Source organism: Hyaena hyaena, unplaced genomic scaffold, assembly GCF_003009895.1.
Source record: "Hyaena hyaena isolate Hyena2069 unplaced genomic scaffold, ASM300989v1 scaffold_1042, whole genome shotgun sequence".
NCBI lineage: Eukaryota > Metazoa > Chordata > Mammalia > Carnivora > Hyaenidae > Hyaena > Hyaena hyaena.
Window position 1 is genome coordinate 294,382 of NW_024081668.1, and position 21,947 is coordinate 316,328.

Sequence of the window (21,947 nt, forward strand, 5' to 3'; positions counted from 1 at the left end):
ATCTATCATGATTATCAAACTTTGTTTACTCCAGTCCTTCAGTCATCATGATGTTTTGAAAAAGGTTAGCATTCTTTCCCTTCAAAATTTGTTGGAAGTTGTGAAAAAAATTTTTAAGTACTTCACAGTACTTTATTGAGGAGTAAATCTTAAAATAGCTGAAGTTTTATTTCCTGTTATGAAGATGTATATCTTATTTTTAAGCAAATTTCTAAGTCATAAGAATTAATCTTGAATTGAATCAATTAAGATACCCTGAAAGACCAAGGTAAAGTATTTGACCACTGTGAGCAGGGAAGTGAAAAAACAGGAAACTATCTGGTAGTGGGATGTCACTAAATTATTTCATGCAAGAAAAAAATCTTACTTTGAATTTGATGACTATATTTTTTCCTAGTTCTCCTGCCATCTGGAAATGTCAGAATCCTTCCAGAAATCAGAGTGAATGGCCTGGAATAATCAGTCAGTTGTAACTGAATTCATACTACAGGGTCTCTCCGGTTCTTGGGAACTCCAGATCTTCTATTTCCTGTTTTTCTTCATAGTCTATGCAGCCACTGTCCTGGGGAACCTCCTTATTGTGCTCACCATCATGTCAGAGCCACGCCTTCACTCTCCCATGTACTTTTTGCTGGGCAATCTCTCCTTCATTGACATGTCTCTGGCCTCATTTGCCACCCCCAAAATGATTGCAGATTTCCTCAGTGAGCACAAAACCATCTCTTTTGAAGGCTGCATCACTCAGATATTTTTCCTGCATCTGTTAGGGGGTGCTGAGATCGTATTGCTGATATCCATGTCTTTTGATAGGTATTTGGCTATATGTAAACCTCTACGTTACTTAACCATTATGAGCCGAAGAATGTGTGTTGGGCTCGTATCACTTTCCTGGATTGTTGGCATCTTCCATGCTATGAGTCAGTTAGCATTTACTGTGAATCTGCCCTTCTGTGGACCCAATGAAGTGGACAGCTTCTTTTGTGACCTCCCTTTGGTAATTAAACTTGCCTGTGTAGACACATATATTCTGGGAGTATTCATGATCTCAACCAGTGGCATGATTGCCCTGGTGTGTTTCATCCTTCTGGTGATCTCCTATACTATCATCCTGGTCACTGTTCGGCAACATTCCTCTGGTGGGTCCTCCAAAGCCCTCTCCACTTGCAGTGCCCACTTCACTGTTGTGACCCTTTTCTTTGGCCCGTGCATTTTCATCTATGTATGGCCTTTCACAAATTTCCCAATAGACAAAGTGCTCTCTGTATTTTATACCATTTTCACACCCCTCTTGAATCCAGTGATCTATACCCTTAGAAATAAAGAGGTCAAGGATTCTATGAGAAAACTTAGCAGCCATGTCTTTAAGTCTAGGAAGACTGATCATACCCCTTGATTTCCTCATACAAAAGTGAAATACCTATTCTGCATTTATTTTCCTCATTCATTTGGTCAACAAAGTGATGCTACTGCAAGAAACCAATAAGTTCCTGGAAGAACTATTTCTGTAATCAGTCTTAGCACTCACTGAGTTCTGGTCTTATTAATTGTTCCTCACAAAATATAATCATTTACAACAGGGTATCATCAGATCTATACTCAGCATTTTACTGTACAGAGACCCACTTTGTAAAATATTCAACTTTTGTCAGATATAAACAATTTATTTGAGGATTCCTCCCACTGAGACATTTGCATGTTTTAAGAGTACATTTCCAGGGCTCCTGGGTGGCTCAATCAATTAAGCACCAACTTTGGCTCAGGTCATGGTCTCACGGCTCCTAAATTTGAGCCCCGTGTCAGGCTCTGTGCTGACAGCTCACAGCCTGGAGCCTGTTTCAGATTCTGTGTCTTTCTCTCTCTCTGTCCCTATCCCACTCATGCTCTGTCTCTCTCTGTCTCAAAAATAAAATGTTTAAGAGTAAATTTCTTTCTAGTCTCTTGTAAGTAACCTCTAAATCAACACCCAGTATACTACCCTGTACACTGAAGTAACAATGAAAGATTTTACTGCTGATGAAGATGCTGATGCATGAATTATTTTAGTTCAAAAGTTAGAAAAAATTGAAGATTCTTGGTAAGTAAAATATTTGATATTTAATATTTTTGAAACCCATCTTTGAGAATAACAATGTACCTTATTTATATCCTGTCACTAAGTTTCCTAGAGTGGATTTTCTACTTATAAAACAGTATGGTTAACTCCAGAAAATACTTGTAGTCTTATATATTAAAGATTAATATGCGGTATACAGCAAATTCTATCCACACTCCCATTCTAGAATCTGAAACTAGAGACTCACGGACACAGTAGCTTTTTCAGGGTTATGCTAATTAGAGGCAGAATCTAGGCCATTCACCTCCAAATAGAGACATATGTTTATTTTCTGAACAGTAACAAGTTATTTTGGTGCTATGACATTTGTTGTATTGTTTTTGTAATCAAAAGATACCTGTGAAGAGTTGTGTCCTAAAGGATCTGAACCAGTTTCTCCCCCTGGTTAGACACAGTATTTGACTTAAAAGACCTATGAAACAGTGGTCTTTCAACATACTTGATATTGCTAATAACTGAAGTTTTTAGAATATAGAAACAATTTAGCAATATCTATTTTACAGACGATGCAGTTAAGAAACAGGGAACAAAGTAACTTTCCCAAGTATATGACAAAGTCTACCCTAGAACGTGCCTCTCCTCTCTCTCCCTCCCTCAACTGAACGAGGGCTAGATTATGTTCAAGAGCATTTGGTCATTGTCACACATAGGAGAAATGTTAGTGCATGTAATTGGACTAGCTGTAACCATAAATAATGATTCAGCTTCCTGGCATTTTCAAAGTTTTCATAATATTATAATATTTTACTCATTTGGGCTTAGATAAAGACAGGTGAATATATAAAGATGACTGATGACTGATGGGATAAATAAATTGTAAAGAGTTGAAAGAAAGATAAACCAATCATTAGATGAATGGATGAACGGATAAATGGAAACGTAGATAAATGGGGAGATGAATGTACATCAAGATATAGATATATACATAAGAAATGCTTGTAATCATAAATAAATGAATAAAAACCTTACTATATTGACTTGGTAGTCTGTGTGTTGAATCTGTACAACTGTGAATTGCAACTGTCACTTGTTTAAAATTATTTGGAAGATTATTGGATTTAGTAAAATTGAAAAGGGATACTTTGTCTATGTTTATTTATTTTTGAGAAAGACAGAGCATGAGTGTGGGAAGGGCAAAAAGAGAGGGAGACACAGAATCCAAAGCAGGCTCCAACCTCTGAGCTGTCAGCACAGAGGCCAACACAGGGCTCAAACCCATGAACTGAGAGATCTTGACCTGAGCGAAAGTCAGGTGTTTAACACTGAGTCTCAACAGTTTGCTGTAAAAGATAAACCTGGCAAACAGTTTCAGCAAATAAGCTAATTTTATGATGCCATCTCTTCACCTAAAAGAGTCATTAGCCTAATTGGAACTGTGTGTAGTATGCTTCAGTAGAGCAATTTTTTACTTCTTCTTGTTTTTTATCCTTTAAACAAGTAGATGTCCTTCATTTATCTCTGTTGAGATCATTTTGCAAGTTGATCTCTTAATTATAGTCTAATAAATGAAACCAGGAATAAATATAGAGAGAGATGTCAAAAATACTTACTATTGTTCAAAAATTAAATGTACACACATAAAATAAAATTGAGATTTGTCTCAGAGCAGATGAGCTCAGCAGTGAGCCATCAGCCCCAAACTGGGTTTCTGGTATCAAAATCCCTTTAGATGGAGTTCTCTCCCAGCAAAAAATTTCATTGTTCCCGCTCAAAGAACTACTCTTTGTTCCCTGCTCATTCGAGGAGAGAATAATCAACAAAGTGGATTTTCATCTGATGATATAGCTGAGGATTTGTAATGCTTCAATATCAAAAATGTGACCCAAAAAAGGATTTTTTTTCTTGTGTCATTTTTCAGGTCAGTTATCACTTTGTACCCTCCCCCCTTCTTATTTAGAACAGTTAAACATCTGACTTTGGCTTTACAGTTTTCATTTTTAAAAATTTCAATGATTTTAGAACTAAGACATAGTATGATTTTATGACATTTTCCTTTAAGGTTTAACCGAAGCCCTACCTCTTCAAATTTTTTGTCTAATGTTTATTTAGTTTTGAGAGAGAGAGAGAAAGCATGAGCAGGGGAGGGGCAGAGTGGGAGACACAGAATCCAAAGCAGGCTCCAGGCTCTGAGCTGTCAGCACAGAGCCTGATATGGGGCTCTAACTCAAGAACTGTGAGATCATGACCTGAGCAGATGGATGCTCAACCAACTGAGCCACCTAGGCACCCATAAGCCCCACCTCTTCAAAATCGGCTCTTCAAATTCTTTTATTAACCTCTCTCTACTTTTTTCAGAGTTAATATTTCCTGTATTATTAATTTTATAAATTGATTTATATTGTTGCCTAACCATTTCTTAAGTCTGTGTCTTTTCTTCTTGTAATGTATAAGCATTTTGAGAACAGAAATGTTGCCCTTGCTTGCTTTTGTTGTTGTTATTCATTTGGTTAATTTGTTTTTAGTACCTTCCATAGCATTTGACTCAGGACACAGAAGTAGTGATTTGGTACAGTTTTAAAGTAATAATGTTTTTCTAAACACCCTTTCGTGTTTTCCTTGTTACCATCCCACCATTCATTAGTATATTATATTAATCATAGAAATGTTGAGGTAGAGAGAATTTCAGAGATAATAGTTGCCCCTATCAAATTCTGTTCCCATCACATTCTGCCATTAATGATGGGACCTTGTGCAGATCACTGATCTGATTAAATCATGCACAGCATCCTTTCAAGCACTATTATTGTGTGCAGGACCTGTGATTATTGTATGGTAATTCAAGTATAAAAATTCCTAAAAGTAAAAAGAAATTGAGGTCAGAATGTATACGAAAAGGAACTCTGCTTTTTTTAAATAGTAACTAAGTCGTTATGCTTTTTATTTTATTTTGTATACATTTCTGCATTTTTCTTTTTTAAAATATTATTTATTGTCAAACTGGCTAACATACAGTGTGTAAAGTGTGCTCTTGGTTTTTAGGGTAGATTCCTGTGGTTCATCAGTTACATACAACACCCAGTGCTCATCCCAACAGTGCCCTCCTCAATGTCTGTCACCCATCTTCCCCTCTCCACCACCCCACCCCCATGGGACTCTGCTTTTATATCCTTCAAACTATCCTGGAGACCCAGGGAAATATGCATCCCATAAATTTGGGTATGTTGTGTTTTCATTTGTCTCAAGATATGTGCTAATTTCTGTTTTTATTTCTTTTTTTATACAGTGCTTGTTCAAAATTAAGCTAATTTCCACATATTTGTTACTTTTTCCTTTTTTTTTTTTTGTCATTGATCTCTAGTTTTATTCCAGTGTGGTTGGAAAAGATACTTAGAATTACTTTAATCTTCTTAAATTTGTAATGACTTCTTTTGTGACCTAGCATGTGATCTCTTCTGAGGAATGTTTCATGCACACTTGAGAAGAATGTATAGTCTGCTGCTTTGGGGTGAAATGTTCTGAATGTCTGCTAGGTCCATTTGTACTGTAGTGTTGTTCATGCCTGCTGTTTCCTTATGAATAGTTAGTCTGGCTCATCTGTTCATTATGTATGGGGTATTGAAGCCTCCAACTCTATTGTATTGCTATTTATTTTCAGGTTTATTTATTTTGAGGGCAAGAGAGAGAACTTAGGTGAGTGGGGGAGGGACAGAGAATCCCAAGCAGGCTACCTACTGACAGCATGGAGCTCAATCCCACAGCCCACGAGATCATGACCTGAGCTGAAACCAAGAGTCATTCACTTAACTGACTGAGCCACTCAGGCACCCGTATTTTATTGCTGTCTGTTTCTCTCTTCAGATCTGTCAATGTTTGCTTTACATGTTTAAGTGTTCTCATTTTGTGTGTGTATGTTTTTCTAATATTACATCATCCTGTTGAATTGACTCTAGTATATGTTTTTCTAATATTACATCATCCTGTTGAATTGACTCTAGCATTACATAAAGACCTTTGCTGTTGTGACAGTTTTTGACTTAAAGTCTATTTTTTTCTGATAGAAGTAGAGATACCTCTTCTCTCTTTTGGTTACCATTTGAATGGAAAGTATTTTTCCATTCCTTGACTTTGAGCCTATTTGTGGGTCCTTAAATCCAAAGCTGATCTCTTATGAGAGAGATAAGTTGGATCTTGTTTTTTATCCCTTCAGCTTCCCTATGTCTTTTGTTTGGTGAGTTTAATCTGTTTATATTTAAAGTCATTGTTTATGAATAAGGACTTAACTATTGCCATTTTGTTCATTGTTTTCTGTTTTATAATTTCTTTTGTTCCTTTGCCTCTCTTGCCACCTTTATTTTTGATTTGGTGATTCTTTGTGGTGCTGTTTTGATTTTTTTTCTATCTTTTCTTGTATCGCTACAAGTTTTTTCTTTGTGGTTACCATGGGGCTTGCAAAAAAACCTTGTTATAACAGTCTATTTTAAGCTGATAACGTTAATTGCATAAGAAGACTACAGTTTTACCCCCCAGCAAACACTTTGTATTTTTGTTGTAAGAATTTAAGCAGATAAAATAGCATGTGCAAAGGCCTACATAAGAATGGACTATCGCACATAAGAAGAAGAGGAAAATTATTGTTTAAAGGGGAGAGGAATGTACAATAGGGCTGAGAAGGTAAGCAGGATCCAGATGATTCATGGCCTACTATGATTTGCTGTAACTTGTTGTATATTCCACAACCACATTATTTTTTCTTTGATACATAGAATGAAGCTTGTCACATTTTAAGTTTTTAGTAATAAATATTGGAGGATAGATGAATATATGATCTTTAGCAGTAGTGAAATAAACAATGTTAAAATCAGCATCACATCAGAATATTTCACCCTTAGAGAGACAAGTACTGAGGAGTATATGCCTCACCAGGATGTCCAGTTCTCTTCTCTAATCCTTCCCACTTCCCTCTAAGTATTCTGTCACCTTAGTGTAAAGGCTTCCACCAACTTGCATATCATACACCCAGTGAAAATACATCAACCTGCCATTCAGAACAGGCATCAATAAGCCAGTAAAATCATTTCAGGGCATGAGAGGAGAATAGATTCTGGGGAATAGCTTCAAGATGATGGGAAAAGAAGAGAAGAGGTAAAAGGGAGCCTTATTTCCAGAAATTGCTGGGTTAGCAGTTGCAAGTCAGCTCACCATATAGCCTAAGATTCAGGGTGCTGGTCAAGTAAACAAATTCAAGATTATACAGGAGAGACTGTAAAGAGATAAGAAAAACCAGGATAACTTTTCTTCTGTGATTCCCGTCTTCAAGTGCAGACTATGTGTTTGGCACCCTGTTTTCAATCATATAGAAAATAAATAAAACAGAACTTTCATCAAATCACCTGAAAAGGCTGTAAAAAGTTCTCATAACAGAAACTGGGCAAAAGCTGGCCCACTGTTTAGAGTCTCCCCTCAGTTACTCACTGCTTCCTCCTCCTTTCCAGGGCTCTGGTCACTCTTGTTCAGTACAGTCTCTATCTACTGCTAACTTAACATCTTTTTCTCTAGAAATAGTAAACCATACGCAGCTCCTGAGTTCACTAGGCATTTCTATTTTTTTCTGCTTTTGCCCATGTTTTCCTTCCCTGTGGCATACTTCCTCGCAGCTTTGCCTTCAAGTCTCAGATTCAGCACTACCTCTGAGGAGCTTTCTCTGACTCTCCAGGCACATTTGGACATGCCTCTTCCTAAGCCTCCACATTAGCATGTGCAAACTTACAGCATGACCATTATGACATTGCGTTGTGATTACTTTCCTTTGTACTAGATATAATCTCTTTAAGGGCAAGGGTAATATCTTATTATTTGTGTTTCCAGAGGACAGAGCATAGTTCCTGAAACAAACAAGCCCCAAAAACCATTTCTTGGAATATCTATATTGAAGGAGGATATTTTTTTTAATGTTTATTTATTTTTGAAAAAAAGAGGGTAGACAGAGCACAAAGTGAGGGAGGGTCAGAGAAAGAGGGAGACAGAATCTGAAGCAGGCTCCAGGCTCTGAGCTGTCAGCACAGAGCCCAACGCTGGGCCCGAACTCACAAACTGTGAAATCATGACCTGAGCCAAAGTCAGATGCTCAACTGACAGAACCACCCAGGCATCCCTTACTAAAGGAGGATATTAAGGTGACACCTGTTTGACAGAGGCAGAAAATTCGACCTAAGTAAATGTCATCTTCTCAATTCTGACTAATACTGAATTATTTCAAGAAGAGACCAGTCCCATCCTCCTACAATTAAAAATGCTAAGGTAGCTCTTCTATATAAAATGAAATCCAAGTGACCAAGAGCAGATTTCCACTGGTGTGCAGTCAAAAGAAAATCAGGACACAGGAGAACAAAGGCATTTAAAAAAAAAGAAAATCAGAGTATAATCATTTTTTTATATCCAAGTTAGCTTAAATCCTCATGTAGAAATTTGTAAGAATATCAGTCTTCCAAAGAGATCTAATAAATGCTGTGTTGAGAGTGAGCCATCAAAAGTTGGGGGCAAATGTGAAATGTGTCAAAGTGAGGGTTTTGGCTGGAAGAAAGGTTATAAGCATGGTGAAGGAAAAGGCATATTATACATCTTATACATATTAAACATTCTAAGGATCAGAAACTGTTGGGGTAATATGCATGAATGGAGTGGCCTAGTTCAAGGCAAAACAGAGTGAAGAGATCTCTGACATTAGCCTAATCTAAAAACCAAGTTGCAGCTTAAAATTCTGGTCCAGTGTTGGCAGGTTTATTTTTCTTTTCTTTTCTTTTCTTTTCTTTTCTTTTCTTTTCTTTTCTTTTCTTTTCTTTTCTTTTCTTTCTTTCTTTCTTTCTTTCTCTTTCTTTCTCTTTCTTTCTTTCTTTCTTTCTTTCTTTCTTTCTTTTTCTTTCCTTCCTTCCTTCCTTCCTTCCTTCCTTCCTTCCTTCCTTCTTTCTTTTCTTTCTTTTCTTTCTTTCTTTNTCCTTCCTTCCTTCCTTCCTTCCTTCCTTCCTTCTTTCTTTTCTTTCTTTTCTTTCTTTCTTTTTTTTTTTTTAAAGAAAATCCATCAAGCTCAGATGCCTGGGTTTCCTAGTTGGTCCAGTGTCCAACTTCAGGTCATGATCTCATGGTTCATGAGTTCAAGGCCTGCACTGGGCTCTGGTGCTGACATCATGGAGCCTGGAGCCTGCTTTGGATTCTGTGTCTCCTCTCTCTCTCTCTCTCTCTCTCTCTCTCTCTCTCACACACACACACACACACACACATAACATTAAATAAATGTTAAAATTTTTTTAAAAATCTATCAATCTATATTTTCTTGTGAAATCTCCCCATTATCTAATTTTATTAACTTAGTTTGATTTCTTTATAAACCTTTGAGAGAAAGACAAAACATGTTATGAATGTAGGCTGTTGACTTGAAAATTCTGCTAAAAGAATTTTTAATACGTGGGATAGACAGTAACAAGCTTGCGCCAAACCAGAAGTCTAGTGAGTGGTGTAAAGCTGAGTTTAGATTAGGCAGCCTGGCTTTGATGGTGATATTCACAGTCCCCACTCTAGGAGTTCTTAGTTATGGTGGGGAGTGGGGTGAGGGTGGGGACATAAATGTATCCCTAGCCTCCTCATTGGAATAATATTGCAAACACAAACTAAAATACATAGGAATGTAAAGAAAACCAATTATACTGAAATATAGTTATCAAAATGTGCCATGAAGACAGTTTTGCGTTTAACTGATTCCCCAGGAATGAGCTTTACACAGAAATGCCCAGGTAGAAATTATATATTTATCCTATGGCTTCAGGGATACCTTAGCCAAATGAAATGTCTGACTTGATGCTCTAATTTCATAGTTCCAATTTTAACAGTTTCTTAAATAATACTTCTATTATTAGTGTCTCCAAATAAACCATTCCCTTATATTTTCATAGATCTGGACAAGGTCTTTCTGCCTAGAGTTGTAACTTCTTTATTAATGTGCTGAATACAAAGTGAATAGGTAAATCTCACCATTCATTTCCAGTTAGTATTTTTTTAATGTTTGTTTATTTTAAGAGAGAGCAAGCATGGGGGAGGGCTAGAGGGAGAAGGATATAGAGAATCCCAAGCAGGCTCCATGCTGCTAGTGCAGAGCCCCACTTGGGGCTTGATCTCATAAATCTTGAGATCATGACCTGAGATGAATCAAGAGTCAGACATTTAACCGACTGAGCCACCCAGGTGCCTCTCACAGTTAGTATTTTTAATACATCCAACTGTATAAGAATTTAAAGCATTTCCCTATCTTTTGAATGGGTAAAAGATAAAAAGAGACAAATATTTTATCACTTTTTAATCATATAAACTTTATTTAAAAACATTGTAGTGAAACAAGACACTGACCTGTAGAACATTGTGTATTATTTTTTTCTCCCATGCAATCTTGGAATATATTTCAACTTAAAATTAATAAGAAACTTCTAAAATAATACTTCTTTTGCAAATCACAAAATACAAAAGACAACATTAACTACATAAATGCACCAAAGAAATAATTGGCACAAATCCAATATTTTAACATTAGCAAATATTAGGCAAGTTGACACATCTTAGAACGGTCTTAAAACCATGCCCTTTAAGTTCAGGTAAGCACATCTATTTCCATTCCATTTACACTGTCATTTGTGCATGTCTAACACAATGGCAATAGTAACAGAAATAAATAAATACTAATATCTAATAGTACTGGTTAAACCTTTAATGAGTGCCAAGCACTAATAATTATGTTACATGTGTTTTTAATTTGCACAACATTTCTAGTGGTTACATACTATATCCACATTTTGTAGGTGAGAAAACAGAGTTTTAGAAATATTAAGAATACTTGCTCAAAGTTGCACAACAAGAAAGCAATGCAATTGGAATTCAACCTACAATAGACTGGTCCCATCTAATTGCTAGAGATATGTCCCTCAAAAACAGAGAAATAGATCTTCTACACTAATGTAGTGTCATGAGCACCCAGGAAGGACCTTAAACAAGGTAGGCGCTCAATAAATAGTCATTGAACTAAAGATGGCTATTTCAGAAGCAGGATTTATATTTTATTTTTTTAATGTTTCTTTAATTTTTTTTATTTTTTAAATTTATTTCTGAGAGAGAGAGAGAGACAGCATGAACAGGGGAGGGTCGGAGAGAGAGGGAAATACAGACTCTGAAACAGGCTCCAGGCTCTGAGCTAGCTGTCAGCACAGAGCCGGATGGGGGGCTCAAACCCACGAACCCAGTGATCATGACACGAGCCGAAATCGGACGCTTAACCGACGGAGCCATCCAGGCGCCGGTTTGTTTCTTTTTGAGAGACAATGAGAGTGAGTGGGGAAGGGGCAGCAAAAGGGGAAGAGAATCCCAAGTAGGCTCCATACTGTCAGCTCAGAGCCCGACATGGGGCTTGATTCCACGAAACGTGAGATCCTGAGCTGAGCCAAAATCAAGAGTCAAGACACTTAACTGACCAAGCCACCCAGGCACCCCAGAGCATGGTTTATATTTTAAAGCAAAGATGATAATTTTTGCTGAAGAATGGAGATGAGACAAAAGGACATTTTTACTTAACTTTTTCTTATTTGATTGATTTTGTGGCAAGAATAGAGAGTTTGTGATTTGGCTAAAAGTTAACTAGTATTTTAAACTAGAATGTGTTCTTTATACCCGCTCCAACACTACATTTCTTCATAAACTTCTGCCACATTATTTAACTTCAGATATTAAATACTTGGCTTGAAGATTGTGTTGAATCATCTTGAGAACTTAAAAGTCCGTAATAAATGTAACAAACTGTTAATACCATGAATGCCAAACTGTCTAAATCCATCAGAACAAATTTTTCCTAAACTATTTTCAGAAACTTCAGTCCGTTCAAAGAAATGCAGCCTATCAGTACATTGTTATTTATAAAAAAGACAAAGTATCTGGCAGTCTAATGTAAGTTTTACAACCACCTTCCGTGTTTGTTAGCAATGGAAAACTGGAAAGTGTTGTTTGTTTTTCTGCCATGTGCCTTAACAAGCTGAAGGAGACATCCTAAACCTAGAATAGAAAATTTTGTGAGCTACTGGTTTCACCTGAATGCAGTTGTTCTTTAAAGTTATACTACTTAAAAATAAGGAATTTTGGGTAAGAGTCTGTGTAGTTGGGAAGGGAAAAGAAAATGGACATTTTTGGAGCCTAGTCTGTACACTTTCCATAAAATAGTCACAACAAACCATTTTTATTATCCTCATATTAGAGATTTAAAAGCATAGAGAGACAAAGTGAATCTCCCAGGATAATACAACTAGGAAATGACAGATCCAAGATTTAATTCTGAGGTATATGTATATTTAGAGCAATGGCCTTTGCCCATTATAGTGATTCAGTCTTGAACCAGCTCTATGGATTTTCTGTTACTTAGGTTCTTCCACTGTTAGGAAAATGGTTTGGCCAGCTGATTTTCAAAAACCTTCTTGGAATAAAAAGTATGTTTAACACAATCACTAATTAGGCAGATTAGGAAGAACTGTGCTATATATTTTTTAAATCAGTTTCATCTTTTCTTCCTATAGGCTACATTATTTTGAACATCAGAAACAAAACTAAGACTAATAAAGTTTTGTAATATTTAACTTTGGAGATGACAAACTTGTCATGAATTTACTAGTTAATTTTTCAAATATTTATTCTTAATAGTAAATGAATGCACAATATCTCTGATATTCAGCCAGGTTTTAAAAGATAATCAGATTTTAGTTGTTTACTTTCTCTGGCTTGAACTTCACAAATGGCTGTTTAAAGAGAGATAGTTTATTCATATTTCAGAGACAAACAGAGTATGAGTGGAGGAGGGGCAGAGAGAGAGGGAGACACAGAATTTGAAACAGGCTCCAGGCTCTGAGCTGTCAGCACAGAGCCCGATCCAGGGTTTGAACCCACAAGCAGTGAGATCATGACCTGAGCCGAAGTCAGATGCCTAACTGACTGTGCCACCCAGGTAGCCCAACACAAATGGCTGTTTAAATAATTATTTGCTATACCAATTATCAAGTGTGGTAATGATCTATACACCCCTTAAGAAACCATATTGTTAAATTTCAGATCCTCCAAACTGTTCTGTTTTGTACAAAGTTGACTCAGAAGAATCTCTTCACAATATGAATTTTCCCACAAAAATATTTCCAATGGAAAAAAAAAAAACTTGTGATGCCCAACACTCTTAGTCAAAGTTCTACAAATGGACACCATAGAGTACCACAAGGCTGTACAATGAGGGAATGTTCTGGGTTAGAAGACAAGCAGTATTTTCTGTCCAGCTTCTCTAAGTTTCTGAGGTATGTTGATAGGATTCAGGGGTGTATGAAGCCCTAAATTTATGTTTTGATTATATATGATTTTTCTATGAAAATAACCTATAGATTTCAACAGATTTTCAAATGTATCTGTAATCTCAAAAGTCTCACACACATCTCAGTAATGTTTAGGCAAGATATTTCACCTTTCTCAGCCCTTGCTTCTTTTTGTGAATTTAGACTAAAGAACTTGAAATGAAGATTCTAAGTATTGCTATAAGAATAAAACTGATAATGTAAATCTAATGAGATTCATTGCACTGGATATCTTGGAGTAGTTTTCCCAAGATGTAAGTATTGGTTACTTAGTTTCTTCTTCACAGCGGTCTTCATTTCCTGGTTTCTCAAAGTATAAATAAGTGGATTCAGAAAGGGGGTGAAGATTGTATAGAAAACAGACAGAACTTTGTCCACCAGGAAGTTGGTGAAAGGCCACACATAGATGAAGATGCAGGGCCCAAAGAACATTAACACAACTAGGAAATGTGCAGTACAGGTAGAAAAAACCTTAGATGATCCTGTGGAGGAGTGGTCCTTGATAGTAACAAGAACAATGATGTAGGAGGTAAGCAAAAGCAGAAAACTTACAAGAGCAATCACACCACTAGTTGAGATCATGAAGATTCCAAGAACATAGATATCTATACAAGCCAGCTGGATGACCAAAGGAAGGTCACAGAAGAAACTATCTACAACATTGGGACCACAGAAGGGTAAATAGAGAGTAAAAGCTAACTGGCTCATTGTATGCAGGAAGCCCACTGTCCAAGAAGACACCACAAGCCCAACACACACTCTTTGGCTCATAATTGTTGAATAATGGAGAGGTTTGCATATAGCAATGTACCTGTCAAAAGACATGGAGATCAGCAGCACAATCTCAGTCCCAGTGAAAAGGTGCAAAAAGAAGATCTGAGAAATGCAGCCCTCAAAGGAGATGGTCTTATGCTCAGCCAAGAAGTCCATGATCATCTTTGGAGTGGCAAAGGAGGACAGGCACATGTCAATGAGAGAGAGGTTGCTGAGGAAGAAATACATGGGGGAGTGAAGGTGTGGGGTGGATAGGACTGTGAGCAAAATCAAGCAGTTGCCCAACATAGTTATTAGATAGAAAACAGAAAACATTACAAAGAAAAAAATCTGGAGCTCAGGAGAATCAGTAAGTCCAAGTAATACAAATTCAGACACTCCAGAATGGTTGAATCCCTCCATGATCTGCAGACTCTGCTCTGTAATAACAAAATAGGACAAAATAACAGAGCTAGAAGATGTGACACTTCTACAATTACACATGAAAGAATTACGATATCAATTTATTATTCACAAGAAAATTGACTAACTAAAAGCCAACTAATAATTATCTCAGTAAAGATTTTTCCTTTTGGGACGAATTTAACCACTGGTATCAGATATCACTTCAAATGAACAACTTCTTGGTTTTGACCAACATCACATTTTGGGTTATATTCATCACATACTCACACACTAATATTCCCATTCTGAGTACTAAGGAGTTACGTAACCCATACTTCTAAAGGAAGATTACACTAAGTGTGCTCTACTTAATAAGTCGGGTATATGAAAAATTAAATGAGGGTTGAAATCTCCAAGCTTTCTGTTAAACAATAACAATATAATTATGTCAAATCCATTATTGTTGAACACTGGATTTAACTAACAGTTTAACATAACAATTTCAGAAAACCCATTTAATGTATCCTAGAGGGTAATAAATGATTCTTCTAGTGGTCTCCTGTTTTCTCAGCTACAGAAAATGCCAGTTCTATTCTTACTGGCAAATTTTCAAATTGTTTTCTCACTATTGATAAGTACTATTCTTAATATTTCATACATAAATAAGTTAATTTCTTAATTCCATAAAATTGTTAATAACCAAAAGGTAAACCTATATGAGTTTTTCTCAATTTTACTTTATGATCCCATAGAAACATTTTTAAAAGAGAGAGAGAATATCCCTCCATCTCATGCTACTCCAACAAAGCTATTTTTTTAGACTAGAAAAAAAATATTCTAAGATTGGACAAGGAGATATATAAGATTAGTGCTGGGCATCCTGGAATACCAGAATATAAGTTGCTCAAAACCAAATAAATTAAAAATCCGCTAAGATGGTGGTATTTCAAAGTGACATAGCACCCATTTGAGGGGAAAAAGACATGTTAAGGACGTGGACTCATTTTTCAAAACTGAGTTTGTGATTTGCAGCACATTTCAAGTCCTGTAAATATCTTCTACGATTTTTTTTTTAAGTAAACTCCTTTTTTCCCATGAGAAAAAATTTAGGCTTCATCACCATTTACACATACTCAAATTGTTCTTTCAATATTGATAAATATTTATAAACTTTATCAAAGAACCATAGTCTAGAACTATTAAAACTGAACTGTGGCAAAGTAGTTCAAAGGGTTAAGGTGTCCTTACCTTGCTGTGTGATCTTGCTCTCCCCTTAATCTTGATCTTAGCCCCTGTAAGATGTGGCTCTTTACCTGAGAGAATTAAATTAAATAGTCTGTAGAAAGCACTTATCATATTTCCTGGGAAACATTTAAGAATTCTCTAGGTTTCAAAATTCATAGTTAAGAATACTGTTCAGAAATAATCAGCGTGTTTTAGTCCATTAATATTAATAATTACAGTAAAAATATTCAAACCTAGTTTCAATGCAGGGATTTAGGAAAAGGCATGTTCTTGCAAAAATCATTTCATCTTTTTGAAGTTGTTACCCCATTTTAAATAAAAATTATGAATACCTTGATATATTAAATGCACTGAAAATACTCAGCCTTACACCTTTGAATATTTCTTCTGTTTTCATAACTTAATAATGTAATTAGTAATGGGAACTCAGAAGCTGTTATACTATATATATACATATATACATACACACACACACATATAAGATGAATATATTGTATATTCATTGTAAGTGAATAAACAGTTGTCAGAATTTTTTCTCCTTTCTTTCTCCAGAATTCATATTTAATTCGTATTTCATGGAATCATCTATATGTCTTCAACTCTTTTTTCTTTGCTACTCCTCCATTATATTTGCTCTATAGAATTATTAAATACATTGTTTCTGCCACCTGAAGAACACAAACCACGACTTTTCAAGATCCTTAATGTTATTTCCAGATTTTAACCTACCAGTTTTACATCAGGAATCTAAAACACCATGTAGTTTGAGATTCACAAGCCTACTGAAATCACCATCGTTCTTAGGAAGCATCAGAAGCCTGGAGTATGGATATAGGCTTTTCCTATTCCTGATATAAAAGCCTCTAGAAGGTAGTGACATTCAGGAGATGAAGGATTAGACACTCCTGTCTACTTGCAGTGGGAGTTATTAAAATGTTGAGCTGACTTTTCCCAAAGTTGCAAGAATTGTGGAGTGTGTCTTTGCTATTTAAAGTGAGGATACACTCATGATGAAGCAATGTTCATTAGAGAAAGCACCAGTGGGAATGGACGAGGGGGACACCTTTGAGCAATATCAAGGAGTATTTTAGTAGCAAAAAACTGCTCCTTTGAACATAGAAATACTCCCACCTTTATGCCACAGTGGTCAGTGTGTCAAAGTTGGAAAATAACTCTTTTAGGCTAAGATACTTTGTCACCAAAAAAACACAAAACAACAACAACAACAAAAACTTACTGGAAGAATCATATAAAGGAATAATCATGTATTAAAGTTTTTGACAGGGCACTAAAAATCAGTTTAGACTAGTAGGTATAATGATATCTGCCACCACCAGCAGGTGAAATCTGGGGAAGGAGAAGTTGGAAAGCCCACAGTAAAAGAGTTAGGACAGGTACTTCACAAGTATCCTAGAAAAATGGTGTATGAATTAAATAACACAAATAAATGTAAAGCATTTAGCACAATGCCTAGCATAAAGTAGTGAACAAAATATAGAGTAACTAGCAGAGATGATTCAATTAACATTTTTTTTGAAATGTACATGACACATAATTCAGGAAAATGCTAGATATAGATTCTCAGCCTGAAACCATAACTGAGGGTCTTCCCATATTGATTTGAAGGCCAATCATTCATTTGTGGATTGCTCTCCAAACACAGCTTTCTCCTCAAATACCTCAGTAATTTGAACTCCTCAGAGCTATGACACCTATCCTATGTTCCCCAGAAGACTAGTAGCAGAGTTCAAGGAAATCTTCCCTAGATGACCACATTTCTTGCAGACTTTGAAATAATAAACAACTTTTGAACATTTTTTAAATTTCTGTAAAGAGAAAGAAAGGCGATTTTTTAAAAGCCAACCAACATAAAAGAAGCTGCAAAAATTCACTAAATTTTAAATATTTTCCCAATTTTTAAATTTTTATTTATTTTATTTATTTATTTTAAGAAGAGGGGCAGAGAGAGAGTGAGAGAATTCTGTGTCATTAATTAGCAAGGAACCTGATGCAGGGTTTGAACTCATGAACCATGAGATCATGACCTGAGCTGAAACCAAGAGTCGGATTGCTTAACCAACTGAACCACCCAGGCACCCCAATATTTGCCCACTTTAAAACAAAAGGTAAGTGTACACAGACATTACCAGCATCCACCTGGAAAGGTTAAGAGAACTAATAGAAAGATAATAGAAATAAAAGATAATTCAGAAAGAGTATATAAAGGAGTTTGGGGGCATTATGCAACTGTTCTGTATCTTGGCTATAGTGGTGGTTTTAGTGGTGGAGTCTATACATGTGTTAAAATTCATAGCACTGCATACCAAAAGAAACCAAAATCAATTTTACTTTAAGAGAATTTATATAGTAGAATTTTGGAAAGCAAAACCAGATAATTTTGCTTACAAAGAAAGTGAATACAACCATGAGCTTTCTTATAAACCAACAATAACCTAATAAAATATATAGTAAAAAAGCCTTTTCAGATAAGCAATAGAATACATAAATAAGAGTAATCTTAATCAGAAAGATGTTGGATCTATGTGACAAGCTATAATGCTCTACAAAAGGAAAAACAAAGGATAAGCTGTGTAATTGGAAGGAAAAACACATCACTCGGCAATTTTTTAATTGAAGTACAATAACATACAGTATTATATTTTCAGGTGCACAGTGTAAAGACTGAACCATTCTATATGTTACTCAGTGTTCATCATTGTAAGTGTAGCCACCATCAGTCACCAATGTACCACATTATATTAGTAACTATATTCCCTATGCTGTACTTTTATCTCTGTGACTTTATTTTATACTAAAAATTTGTACCTCTTAATCCCCTTTATTTCACTCACCCCCCCCCCCCACACCTTTGGTAACTACCAGTTCTCTGCATTTAAGAGTCTCGGGGGGGGGGGGGTTGTCTCTTTTTTCTGTTTCTTTGTTTATTTCTTAAATTCCACAGTAAGGGCACTTATATGGTGTTTGTCTTTCTCTAACCAACTTACTTCACTTAGCATAATACTCTCTAGCTCCATCCATGTCACTGCAAATAGCAAGACTTCAATTTTTATACCTGAATAATATTCTGTGTGTGCGTGCGTGCGTGTGTGTGTGTGTGTGTGTGTACACACCACATCTTCTTTTACCGCTTATCAGTTGATGGACATTTAGGCTACTTCTATATTTTGCTTATTATAAATAATGCTGCAGTAAACATAAAGGTGCATATCTTTCAAATTGGTATTTTTGTGTTTGGGGGTAGGTAAGTACCCAGTAATGAAATTGCTAGATCATATGGTGTGTCTATTTTTAATTTTCTGAGGAAACTCCATACTGATTTCCACAGTGGCTACACCAGTTGCATTCCCACCAATAGTGCATGAGGGTTCCTTTTTCTCCACAACCTAGCCAACACTCGTTTCTTGTGATTTTTATTTTAACCATATTGACAGATGTGAGGTGATATCTCATTATGGTTTTGATTTGCATTTCCCTAATGCATTGTCTGTTGACCATCTGTATATCTTTGGGAAAATGTCTAATCAGGTTCTCTGTCCGTCATTTAATCAGGTTGTTTGGGGGGTTTTTTGATGTTAAGCTGAATAAATTATTTTTGTATTTTAAATATTAGCCTCTTATCACAGATATCATTTAATATCTTGTATTCAGTAGGTTGCTTTTTTATCTTTTTGTCATAGTTTCTTTCACTGTGCAAAAGCTTTTTATTTTGACGTAGTCCCAATGGTTTATTTTTCTTTTGTTTTGCTTGTCTCAGGAGACCTATCTAGAAAAATGTTTCTATGGAAGATATCAAATAAATTACTACTGATTTCTTCAAAGAGTTTTACAGTTTCAGGTGTTGCATTTACGTCTTTAATCCATTTTGGGTTTATTTTCATGTATGGTTATGAAAATGTTCCAGGTTCACTTTTGCATGTAGCTGTCCAGTTTCCCAGGAACAGGTCTCTTTATTAAAGAAACTTTCTTTTCCCCATTGTGTATTCTTGCCTCCTTTGTCATAGATAAATCGACCATGTAAGTGTGGGTTTATTTTTGTGCAATTTCTTCCATTGATCTATGTGTCTGTTTTTGTGCCAATACTGTTAGAGTTAGATGGGAAAGGAAAGAAGCCTTGGTTCTTTTTGCTGCCACTGTGAAGAATAACAGGGCAGGAAAATACAAGTGAAAAAGAGCAAAGTTTTATTAAAGTACACTCCAAGGGAGTGTCAAGAGAGACAAAGGCCCCTGAAACTCTGAGGTATGAGCTTATATCAGTTTTTTCTTTTGAGTGGGCCTACAGTAGCAACATTTGAGTGACAGGCCTAGATTATATAATAATTAGCCAACGATGCATGTCCTTTATCAAGATGTATTTGAAATCCCTGCACAGGGTAGGAAACCCCAACAATATTTCTATTCTAGAGACAGAGGTCAAATAAGAACAAGTGGTTGCTTTCTGCACAAGTGCAACAAATACAACAAATTTAACTCTTCTTCTGCTGGGATGCTGTAATGCAAACCAACTGCTAAATGAGTGGAATGGAGTGGTCCCAGGGTGGCCCTTCGTTGGGGCTCTCTGTCAAGACTTCTAAGTCCATTCTCCTGTTGCACATGCTGAGCTTCCTGCCTATCAAGTAGCATGCTATTTTGATTACTACTTCTTCATAGTATATCTTTTTGCTAAAATTTATTTATTTATTTTGAGAGAGAGAGAGAGTGCAAGCAAGACAGTGGTAGAGAGAGAGAATCCCAAGCAGGCTCTGCATCACCAGCCCAGAGCCCAATGTGGGGTTCAAAACCATGAAACCATGAGATCATGTATGACCTGAGCCAAAACCAAGAGTCAGACCCTAAACTGATTGATTGAGCCACCCAGATGCATTTGAGGTATATCTTTAAATCTGGGGTTGTAATACCTCCAGCTTTGTAATTCTTTAAGACTACTTTGGCTATTCAAGGTCTTTTGTGGTTCCATGCTGGAGTCCAGCTCCGGCTGGGTCCAGGGGTCCCTGAAGGATGGACGGTGTCGGTGAGGGAGGGAGAGAGCCACGAGAATCTTTCTGGTCACCTGACAGGCATCTCTGTCCTGTCGGTTTTGGTATCTTTATTTATAGGTCAAATGTTAACATGGCATCAGAAAATGGAATTTTTACAATGGATAGTTCTCTGTGATAAGATGTTTTTGGAAAGTGTACAGAAACAGGTTTTACAGAAGCATTCTTACAAAACTGCCCAAATTACAGTGAGATTGAGTAACTAAGAAAATAACAGGGTGTTCACATTTTAATAACATTGAGATTAAGTCATAAATTTTTAGATACTCTTATCCATCCTCATCACAGCTGCCAGGGTAAGGGAAGGTGTTTGTGGAATACATAGTATATCTTAGGGAAGGTCTTAGGGAAGGGACTGCTATACATCATCGTTAGCAAAGGTGTATGTGGTAACTTATGTTCTGCTCTTATCTGTTCCTTCTTTCTAAGTTAGGCTCTTTGTCTCTGGGTAAGACTTAATTGTCCAGTTATATGCTTTATGACACCAGAGAGCCAACCATACCTTTAAAGAGTTTAGCTCATTTCCAATACATAGAATAGCTTCTTTAAGTGCATCTACCTTTGTGTCTAGTTTTATGATTTCTTAAATAGCTAAGGCATGAGAGACATTTTTGGTTATTTGATTTACATGTTGAGCTGTATGAACCTCTTGGACTAACGCAACCATAGAAACAGAATTGTACACGTAAAGGTCAATCTTTTATGAGTAAGGGCCATTAACCTGTTCATAGCTCAAGGGAAAGTATGGAGGGAAACAGGACCTGCTGGAGACATGATATCTGTTCCTGTAATCAAAAGAAGAAGTTCCCACAATAAGTTCCTTCAGAAGGTGCAAACATCATACCAGGGCCAGAATAAAGGGACAAGTCACTCCCGATACTGATCAACAAGGTACCTTGGGGGCTGGTGCTCACACAGAAATAATTGAGTTGGGGGTGGATATCGGTCATCATCTGATTGGCAAGAGACCATGCAAACTCGCTTTAACCTCACCAGGAGCTTTCTTGACTAATGGGCTCAGAATGG

At 36.3% G+C, this 21,947-nt stretch overlaps 2 protein-coding genes across 2 annotated transcripts in view; one reads left to right on the forward strand and one right to left on the reverse strand.

The window, feature by feature from the left end:
• The first annotated feature begins 445 nt into the window (after window positions 1-445).
• LOC120223732 (olfactory receptor 4K3) lies at window positions 446-1,393 on the forward strand. Its single transcript, XM_039221954.1, has one exon. The coding sequence runs from the start codon at window positions 446-448 to the stop codon at window positions 1,391-1,393; it is 948 nt and encodes a 315-aa protein (XP_039077885.1).
• A 12,287-nt stretch (window positions 1,394-13,680) lies between these two features.
• The window catches only part of LOC120223730 (olfactory receptor 4K2-like), a 60,814-nt gene continuing 52,547 nt past the window's right edge, over window positions 13,681-21,947 (reverse strand). Inside the window, exons 3-4 of the mRNA XM_039221953.1 lie at window positions 15,871-15,935; window positions 13,681-14,657 (exon numbers count right to left, since the gene is read on the reverse strand). Coding sequence (XP_039077884.1) covers window positions 13,681-14,640 — 960 coding nt within the window. The 5' untranslated portion in view covers window positions 14,641-14,657; window positions 15,871-15,935. The remainder of the gene's footprint in view (window positions 14,658-15,870; window positions 15,936-21,947) is intronic.